Genomic DNA, 10,106 nt, shown 5'->3' with positions numbered 1-10,106 from the left:
GCTTGGGGTGTGTGTGGGGGGGGGGGGGGGCAGGGAGGGCTCAGGGTACCACAAGGAGGAGGGTGCGGCCAGACTCTTATACTGCTGTTCCTGCCCCTGTGACCCCTCCATCTTCCAGGCAGGCCCTGGGAGAAGGGCTTGAGGAAGCTTGAGGAAGAAGAATGGGGTGAAGGCACAGATGCATTTGCTGGACAAGGTTTGGGGGTGTCCTGAGCAGGGTGCCTGACCCCAGCTGTCTGCAGCAAGAGAGAGCGGGAATTAGAGTAGGCTGCTGGGGTCACTCCCCCCGCCTGACCCCAGCTGAGGCTTCAGTGAGTCAGACTTTGTTTTGAAAAAGATTGATTTTGTCCAGGGGGTGGCTTTGTAAGAGCCCCAGTTTTGGAGCCAACAGCCTGATTTTAATCCTGGCCTGGCCAGTCATCTGTGTGAACTGGGGCAAGTAGCTCAGCCTCTGCGACCTCCAGTGTCCCCATTGGTCCAGTGGGTTGATGGTGGTCCCCTCTCCATGGGATTGTTGTGAGGTCATTGAAATAAGGCACGCAAAGCACCCAGCATGATGGAGGCCTGCCCAGCTGTGCTGACCATTCTCCCAGCGTGGCCCCGCCACCTCTGCTCCAGGCCCTTCTGCCTCCCTGGGATGAGTCACAGAACTTACATTTGGGTACCTGTGCTGCTAGTCGCCCCCACTAACCACTCTCTGGGCCTCCGGCGGGGGGCTGGGGTTTACTTAGAGGTAGAGTGGAATTGTGCTTTAGAGCATATGAGCCCGATAGCTCGGCTTTGAATTCCCGTTCTGCTCCGTCACTAGCTCTGAAATCTCCTGCAGGGTGCTCTGCCTCTCTGTTCCTCAGATTCCTCAACTGTTAAATGGAAGCAGGATCTACCGCTGGGATTTTTATAAGGATTAGATAAATTCAGACTCTCAAAAAATTAATGAATTGTTTTTGAAGTTCCTTAAAAGGCCTGTAACCTTACCTGTTAATTCAGTAAACTGGCTACAAGTCACACATCTCCAAAGAAGCAGAGAGAGGATTTGAACCTAAGATGTTCTGTATTCACAGCCTATCCTATTTCTAACAGATCAGTGAATGTGACTCTTTCCTGATCATTAGCGTCGATTAATTAATCTAATTAGGGGAATTGATCATTTGGAGAAAATGGAGAGACAGTTTTGAAAGGCTGCATTAAAGCTGTTTTACTAAATAGGAAATGAAGTTTAGAGAGGATAAGGTGTCATATGAATGTGAAAACAATAAAAGAGAATCATCAGTGGGCCCAAGGTACCTGGGTCTAGGGTGGCAAAGGCCGTCTCTAAAGGGTCTCTTTCTCAGAAAATAGAGCACCTGGTGTAGGTTTTTCAGGGTGGCTGAAAGAGCTTTCTCTCACCTGTCTCTCCTAGAGCTGATCCTTTTCTTCTGGACTCACCATCCGGGGTGGGATGCCCAGGAATATCTGTTTAAAGTTCACGCTGAAAAAAGTGATCAGAGAGAATTAGGACAGGATCATGTTCACAAGGTCCTGGTTGAAGAGGACTGAAACTAAGAACGCTCAGCATCAAAGACACCAGGAGAGTCAGGGACACTGAGTGACACTGAGTGACCGTGTGCGGCAGAGCCCTTTCCCAGTGGTGACGAAAAAGCCCAGTCACTCCAGAAGAAGCCGCAGTAAAGCAAAGAGAATAAAGTGGTTTCTTTCCACAAGCTGTGTAAGCGTGGCTGACAGAGGCGAAGGCTCGAAGGGGAAATCACGCGGGGGGGGGGGGGGGGGGGGGAATCTACATTCTCAAAGGGCCCTTCGAACTCCTCACCGTAGGGTCAGCCTGGCTGAGGATGGAGAGAAGGGAGCAGGCAGCGGTGGGGGAGGGAAGCTGTGCCTACAGCGCTGCCCTTAGTGCCTCCTCTGGGGGAGGAGAAAGGAAGAAAGATGCGGGGGTGGGAGGTGCTGTCACCTGACGGCCAGGTGTCTGGGTGTTTCACATAGCCCCACGTGGCTGGGGCCATGTGAAGACTCGCAGCCTTCTCTCAGAGAGGAAAGCCACAGATTCTTAATTTTTTTTCCCCTTCTTCGCCCTCTCCTGACCCCACGCCTCCTCTCTCAGGCCCATTCAGTCGCCGATGTTGGCACGTCTATACCAGGAGCTCTGGGCTGGAGGCTGGGGCAGGGGATACACTGTCCCTGGGGGCTACTGGCCTCCTTCCCTCTCTGTGTAGACAGAGGTGACCACCAGCAGATCCAAGCTCCCTGCAGAGGGACTTGCGGAGGGGGCCGTCCTGGTGTGGGACCTCTTTCCCCAGCAGCCCGCGTCCGTTGAAGGTGCAGGCAGCCTGGCTCTCCCAGCCCAGGAGGAGACTGAAAAAATTCCGTGCTGTTGGCTTGCAGCCCTCTCTCCCCTGCTGCCCACCCAGGGATGTGCCCAGGGCACTGAGACCCTCCTCAGTGCAGCCCCCGGGCCAGCTATACAGGGTGCCGGTGGAGGGCGAAGGCCCCAGAAGGAGGCTTTGAATGAGCTCCAAAGGTAGAGCCATTTGCTTCATTCATTCACAGATCATTTACTGAGCACCTGCTGTGTACATGGCACTGAAATCCTGTGGGATGAATTTGAAGTCGGCTTCAGGCATGAATTGCACGGGGGATGTAGAGGTCGGAGGCTTGGAGTCACCATCCTGGCTTCCTTATTAACTAAATGGGCCAGTCATGTAGACTTTTAAGCATCACGTCCTTATTTGTGAACACAGTGAGGTGGTGAGGATACTCCATGGCAGGGGGTAGACCGCCTGGGGTCAAATCCCTCCTTGGCTGGTTACTGGCTGTGTAACCATGAGCAAGGTACTAAACTTCTCTGTGTTTCAGTTTCCTCATCTGTAAACTGGGGTAACCATCTACCTTCTGGGGTTCCTGAGGGATGAAGCAGGTTAGTACACGTTCAGCACTTGGAGCGCTCTGCATATATTAACTGCAAAATAAACGTCAGCTGTTATTATCGTTCTATACTTAGCACAGTGCTTGGCACACTGCAGGGCTTGGTTACTGGTGATTGTTGTCACGGCTCCAGGCCTGGGTCAGCGGTGGGCTGAGCCGGCTTATCGTGTGCGGCCCTTTGCGATTCATTCATTGAGATCATCTCGGTAGCTTGGCATCGGCCATGGTGGGAGTATTCATGGAAATTGACAAATGCTACCAATCAGAGCTTTTATAAAGGTCTTTTTGAGAGCCGCTTTACTGCACGGCGGTTCTCAGCCAGGCAAGGAGAACTCCCTGAACAGGTCGTGTGCCAGAAAACTCACACACAAGAGGTGTCTCCACCTGAAGTCTCTTAGCATCATGGCAGATGTAGACATTTATGATGTTGGAGAGTGCCAGGGGGTAAATGAATGAGGCTCTCCAGGCTACTGACCTGGGGCATCACAGGGTGGGGACCAGTCATAGTTAGCACCACAGCCCTTTGTGCAGATTGAGAAAAGGTGCCTTCTCTGAGCAGATGAACTCCAAATAAGACGGCCTCCCACTTTCCCACCCAGCCGGGGACCTTGTGCAGCGCCCCACCTGCACCACCCTGTGCGGCAGCCTGCTGAGGGCAGAGGAGATCTGTATTTCAGCAGGCCTGCACCCATTTGTAGCTCGTCTTCTCTAGATGGGTGGGTGGCTTCCTGCTGGGTTTGGCAGGAGGCAGAGAAGCCTTCAGAGAGGAGGTGGCATTTGAGCCAGACCCTGCTGAAGGGAAGAGGGTGCTCTGGGGGAGGGGCTATAGCATGAGCTGAGGGCTGGAGGCAGGTGCCACCAGAGCTCAAGCTCACTAGGGGTTCCGGGGGGCATTCTGGCAGCTGCTGAGATAGGAAACGAGGGCGGCTGGACTGTGAATGGCCTTTGGGTGGGCCTGATGGGGCCCCTGGAGGTTACTTATCTTTAATTGGGGTTTGGAGCTTGGATCCATTTCGGCCTCTCCCACAAGCCCAAGAGGCTCTTGTAGAAAGTTCTGATGAAAAAAGTGACTCCCAGGGAAGTTAAGCTCCTTACCCGAGAGCAGTAGCAAGTTAGTGGTAAAGCGAGCAGTCAAGCCCCAGCAGCCCCGTGCTGCATAAATAAACAAACAAACAAACAAACAAATAAATAAGGGGTGAATGAACGCAAGGGTGAGTGAATGAGTGAATGGGTGGATGAATGAAGGAGGAAAGAAAGAAACGAGACGGATGAGCAGGCAGAACTCCAAGGCCTTTAGAAAGACCCCAGTCCAGTGTTCCCATTGTACAGACAGAAAACTGAGACCAGACAGGTGGCCGGCAGGGGAGGCCAAGGCTTCCAGGAAGGGCTGCGAGGCCAGGCCTCGGGCCTCCTGATGCCGGCTCCCGGCTCTCTGCCACAGCCCCGAGCCATGATGAAAACCTTGTCCAGCGGGAACTGCACACTCAGTGTGCCCGCCAAGAACTCGTACCGCATGGTGGTGCTGGGCGCCTCGCGGGTGGGCAAGAGCTCCATCGTCTCTCGTTTCCTCAACGGCCGCTTCGAGGACCAGTACACGCCCACCATCGAGGACTTCCACCGGAAGGTCTACAACATCCGCGGCGACATGTACCAGCTGGACATCCTGGACACGTCTGGCAACCACCCCTTCCCTGCCATGCGCAGGCTCTCCATCCTCACAGGTGGGTGCCAGGGGTGGGCACAGGTGCTTGAGTATGTGAGCGTGTGTGCTCGGTACTTTACAGTTTGCAAGGCACTTGCCTATCTGAGATGAAGCTCACGACGAGCCCCCTTAGCACTGGGGGGGTCAGAGAGGTGTTGCTGCTTCCCGAGCAAAGGATGGAACCAGGTCCCCAGTTCCATTCTGTCTGACTCTGGATCGATTGCTCATGGCTGCTGGCGCTGCCTTCCAGATCAGGAACTGATAGACTCTGCCCTGGGGCTTTACCTCCCCAGGGAACAGAGGGGCTGCTGCCTTCCTTCTGTGGGGGTGACCCAGCAGAGCTCCAGGGCCCGGGGTCAGTCTGTCAGGCTCTGATCTATTAACACTGCAGGGCTTTTCCACCTCTCAGAGAGGCAGGGGCCGGACCCAGGCAGTGATCAGCCAGAGGGGCTGGTGGGGACCTGCGGATGCTGGGAACTCGGTAATAATCACAGTAACGGCCATGGCAATAGCTAACACTTAACAAGAGCTGTGTGCCTGGGCCTGTTTCTAGAGCTTGGCATGTATTTATTTCATCCTCACAACTAACCTAGGAGACAGGTATTTGCCTCCATTTTACAAGTGGAGAAACTGAGGCCCAGAGAGGTTGAGTTACTCCAGGTGACAGAGAGCACAGCTGGTAAATGACAGTCTGGCTCTCATGCTTTACCACTGGGCTATCCTGTAGCCTCTTGGCCCGGCCGGGAGTGGTGGGGAGGGAGGAGATTATGGGAGACTAAGGGGCCAGGCAGACGTGTGAGGCTGGGCCATGATTTTCATCACTCAAGCAGTTTTGTGTGGTAGCTAAGAGGACAGGTCCAGAAACTGGTCTGCCTGGGTCCGAATCCTGGTTCCACTGCTTCCTGGTTTTGTCCCTCTGAGCGAGTGACTTTATCTCTTTGTGCCTCAGTTTTCTCATCTGTAAGTTGGCATCACATTAGCACCCATTCCAAAGGTCTTTGTGAGAATTTAAATGAGTTAATATAGGAACAGTGCTTGGTGATTGGAAGGTAAGTGCTCAAGAATTATGGGTCTTAAACCTGCATTTGCGGTATGCCTGCAATGGGCTACGCAGGCCCATTTCCTAAACCCTGCACCTGCCATTGCTGGGCGGCGATGAAGGGAAGGAATGAGCAAGTAACCCCCCCAGCCATCACTAAAACAACCCCGCAAATCGAGATACGTCTACACCAAGAAACCCTAGCCATGCCCACCCCTCTCCCCACGGCCGGATCAAGACTCCTCCCTGAGCGCCCTGGATAGACAGCTTCCTCTTCCAGCTGTCCTCACTGACCATCTGACCCAGATCACACTCAGACTGTCCCACCCCACATTTTGGAGAGGGAGTGTGTGGGCAGAAGGAGCCTGGGCTGACCTGGGTTCCAGTCCTGGCTCTACCACTTGACGGCTTAGATGTGTGACCATAAGTCTGGATCTCAGTCTTCCCAGCTGCACAATGGGCATAACCTTGCTTCCTCCCAGGGTGGCTGCGAGGACTGCAGGAAACTGCGCGGGGGGCATTTCCAGGACTCGATGGAGATTGCAAGGATGTCTGCTCTCCCAGCCATGGGGAGGGGAGCGGGTGCCCACCAACAGAAATAAGGCTAACGGAGGGAGAGAGTAGATGTGGAGAGGGGCCACATGCGTATTTCCAAAGTTAACTTTTAACTACACAAATAACACACAAATACACCCTCCTCTAAACATACAGATAAGGCTAAAAAGCCCCCTTGCCCCATGCCCCAAACCGCAGGCTCCTGCCCCCTCCCTCGAGGTAGCCACCCCATCAGTCTTCCAGGCCCCCCATGAACACTTTGACATTCACATTTGTGTCCCCATAACAGAGAGTATTTTCGTCTCATTTTTATGTGCACATATCATTCCAAGCACATCTGCCTGCTGCCTGCTTTTTTCACTCACCAGCCCGTGCCTCATTTTCCAACCTGGTGCTGGTACACAGCAAATTCTGAAAGCCATTAATTCTTTTTTTTTTTAAATTAATTAATTAATTTATTTATTTTTGGCTGTGTTGGGTCTTCGTTTCTGTGCGAGGGCTTTCTCCAGTTGCGGAGAGCAGGGGCCGCTCCTCATTGCGGTGCGCGGGCCTCTCACTGTTGCGGCCTCTCCTGTTGCAGAGCACAGGCTCCAGACGCGCAGGCTCAGTAGTTGTGGCTCACGGGCCCAGTTGCTCCGCGGCATGTGGGATCCTCCCAGACCAGGGCTCGAACCCATGTCCCTTGCATTGGCAGGCAGACTCTCAACCACTGCGCCACCAGGGAAGCCCCTGAAAGCCATTAATTCTGCCGCCAGCTCTCCTTCCAGCTGCCAGCCAGGCGCCTCTGAAGCTTGGCATCACAGCCTTCCATCTGGATATGTCAAGGCTGCAGAGCCCTCAGGGGCCTGGGATTAGCCTTAACGGGATGAGTTTGGCAGCCTAAGCAGAAACGGTTGCCAGGCCAGCGCTGCCTTGCAAGTGCCTTTCTAAACTGCCCACACTGTCCTGCATCCCGTCCCACCCCGTCCACACAACCAGCTTTATGAACACCCACTGTGCGCCGTGACGACATCTCCCTCTGCTCCAGAGAGCGTCATTGGCTGGAACGTGGTCCTGAATGTGGTGTGTGCTATTCTGAGGGGGACAAATGGCATGCCCCGGGGGTCCAGAGGAAGGAGGCAGCAGTGCTACCAGAAGCTGGCATCACTTGGTTCTCCTCTCGAGAACTTGGGCCAGTCCCAGGCACCTTTGAGCCTCGGTTTCTTATAAAACAGGGTTCTTAACATCTCCCCACAGGTTCTCAAGAGTTTAAGTCAAAGTGCAAAAGGTACTTTGAGTGTGAGACTGTGATCACTGTAGTGAGATGTGGAAATTGGGGTGGAGGCACCAGTCCTCTCTCAGCCTCCCCGCCTCCCCTGCCACCTCCCCATCATCCCTGTTTCAAAGACCTGCGCTGAGGGATGCAGCGAGTTGTAGCAGGGGTAGCGTGGGCCTGGGAGGCTAGTGTTCACTTGTTCATCCATGATTTATTCAAGAATCAGAGGACACCTGTGTGTGCCAGGACCAGCCAGGTGAGGACAGAATCGGGTCCACATCTCGGCCTGGCCACACCTGAGCTGTGTGATCTTGGGCTGGTTGTTCACCCTTTCTGAGCCCCAGTTGGCTCACCTATCACATGAAAGTAATGAAATCGCCCTCACAGATGTTCCGTGAGGAGTCAAGGGGGAACCCATGCGACTCTCGCAGGTGCTTGTTCTCGGGTCTTTTGAGACCCGAGATCACTGAGCACGTGTCACTCTCCATTCGTTATCTCATCAAATCTTCAAAAGCATCCTGCATGGGACAGATGGGGAAACTGAGGTTTAGAGAGGTGGTATGACCCGCTGAAGGCCATGTGGCCAGTGAGTGGAGGGGGCAAGAGGTGAACCTAGGCCTGCCTGATGCCAACACTCTGCGTTCCAACTATGCATCGGGGGCTATTCCAGGCCCTGGGGATGTGCGCTGAACAGCAAGACCCCTGCTCTTGTGGAAACTGTATTTCTTTTCTTTTTTTTTTTTTGCGGTACGCGGGTCCCTCACTGCTGTGGCCTCTCCCGTTGTGGAGCACAGGCTCTGGACGCGCAGGCTCAGCGACCACGGCTCACGGGCCCAGCCGCTCCGCGGCATGTGGGATCTTCCAGGACTGGGGCACGAACCCGTGTCCCCTGCATCGGCAGGCGGACTCTCAACCACTGCGCCACCAGGGAAGCCCCTGTATTTCTTATTATTCTAACACAGTCCACACAAGCTCACAAATCACTCACCCTGTCTCCAGCCCTGCAGGGAAATGTAGGGCTGATTCATTGTGTTTGAACCAGCCTGTGCCACATATTAGCTCTGAGACAAGGGATTTAACCTTCTGGGCCTCAGTCTTCTGCTCTGGAAAATGGGGGGAATAATAGCAGTTCCCTGCTAGAGTCAAGTCAGGGAGCGGGGAGGGGCGAGGGGGGGTGGTGCGGTCAGGAGGCGCCTGTGAACTCACCGCCTGGGGCTCCTCTCCCCACAGGCGACGTTTTCATCCTGGTGTTCAGTCTGGATAATCGGGAATCCTTCGACGAGGTCAAGCGCCTCCAGAAGCAGATCCTGGAGGTCAAGTCCTGCCTGAAGAACAAGACCAAGGAAGTGGCAGAGCTGCCCATGGTCATCTGCGGCAACAAGAACGACCACGGCGAGCTGTGCCGCCAGGTGCCCACCACCGAGGCCGAGCTGCTGGTGTCGGGCGACGGGAACTGTGCCTACTTCGAGGTGTCGGCCAAGAAGAACACCAACGTGGACGAGATGTTCTACGTGCTCTTCAGCATGGCCAAGCTGCCGCACGAGATGAGCCCCGCCCTGCACCGCAAGATCTCCGTGCAGTACGGGGACGCCTTCCACCCCAGGCCCTTCTGCATGCGCCGAGTCAAGGACATGGACGCCTACGGCATGGTCTCGCCCTTTGCCCGCCGCCCCAGCGTCAACAGTGACCTCAAATACATCAAGGCCAAGGTCCTCCGGGAGGGCCAGGCCCGCGAGCGGGACAAATGCACCATCCAGTGAGCAGGAGGGACGCTGGGGTGGGGCTTGGGCGGTGCCTTACGGTGGTGGGGGGCGTGGGCCCGGGTGCCCGCTCCCCGCATCTCCCCCCATGAGACCCCAACAGCAGTCACGTTCTAAGACCTTTGGCGCCAGACTGGAGGACCCCAGCCTCCAGCCTCTGTGCAGTCTCCTGCCTTCAACCACTTCCCTCTGATTCCTCCTTTCCGCCACTCGCTCTTGGTTTCAGCTTCTCCATGGGTTGGGAGGGGAATCCCTGCAGGACAAGAGGCAAGGTTGGGTGACATCTGAACTTATACCAGGACCCAAGTCAGAGCTTCCTTGAGGGGCCAGAGGGGCCAGGACCCCTGCATCCGATGGAGACTCCTGGAACATCCCAGATGAAAATGATACCCAGAGCCAGCTGGGAGAGGGCTCCGCTGTCCTGGTGGAAGACCCAGCTTGGTTTAGGAGGCAGCTGGGAACCTCCTCCCACCGCATCCTGAAACGCTTACCCTCTGGCTCAGCTGGTTCTATCCCCTGCCCCCCAACTTGGCCCTCAGCTGCCCCCGACATTGAGCCAGGGGTGTCTGTGTGTTCGAAGGAGGCGTGGCTACGTCGCCTGGCCTATGTCCATCTCTTGGACCACCTTCCTCAGCCTCTTCTCCCAGGTTCCTCTCGTCTGCTGGTTGTGCTTTGTTGTTGCAGCTGTTATGTCGTGTTCCCAGTAGGAATGGAAATCGCTGTACTGTAAAAGCCTAGTGACCCCTCGTTGGCAAGGCCCCCCACCAGTTCAGATCCACTGCCTCCACTGGGGATACCTTCGTCCCCCATTCCAGATGGGGTTTCTGTGGCCTGTCTGCAGCTGGACGCTGCCCACTACTGAGCATCACCGTTCAC

The 10,106-nt window shown here is 55.2% G+C and overlaps 1 protein-coding gene across 2 annotated transcripts in view; it reads left to right on the top strand.

The window, feature by feature from the left end:
• Positions 1–9,497, top strand: part of RASD2 (RASD family member 2) — a 10,832-nt gene extending 1,335 nt beyond the window's left edge. The window contains exons 2-3 of one of the 2 annotated variants that reach the window (XM_007456257.1): positions 4,361–4,640; positions 8,701–9,497. In XM_007456257.1, coding sequence (XP_007456319.1) covers positions 4,370–4,640; positions 8,701–9,230 — 801 coding nt within the window. In that variant the 5' untranslated portion in view covers positions 4,361–4,369 and the 3' untranslated portion in view covers positions 9,231–9,497. Of the gene's footprint in view, positions 1–4,333; positions 4,641–8,700 lie in introns of those variants that run through there. The other variant, XM_007456256.1, reaches the window with a different exon arrangement.
• The last annotated feature ends 609 nt before the right edge of the window (positions 9,498–10,106 follow it).

The sequence above is a fragment of the Lipotes vexillifer genome, unplaced genomic scaffold (genome assembly GCF_000442215.2).
Source record: "Lipotes vexillifer unplaced genomic scaffold, Lipotes_vexillifer_v1.1 scaffold728, whole genome shotgun sequence".
Classification (NCBI taxonomy): Eukaryota; Metazoa; Chordata; class Mammalia; order Artiodactyla; family Lipotidae; genus Lipotes; species Lipotes vexillifer.
This window is presented reverse-complemented; position numbering and strand designations above follow the sequence as displayed.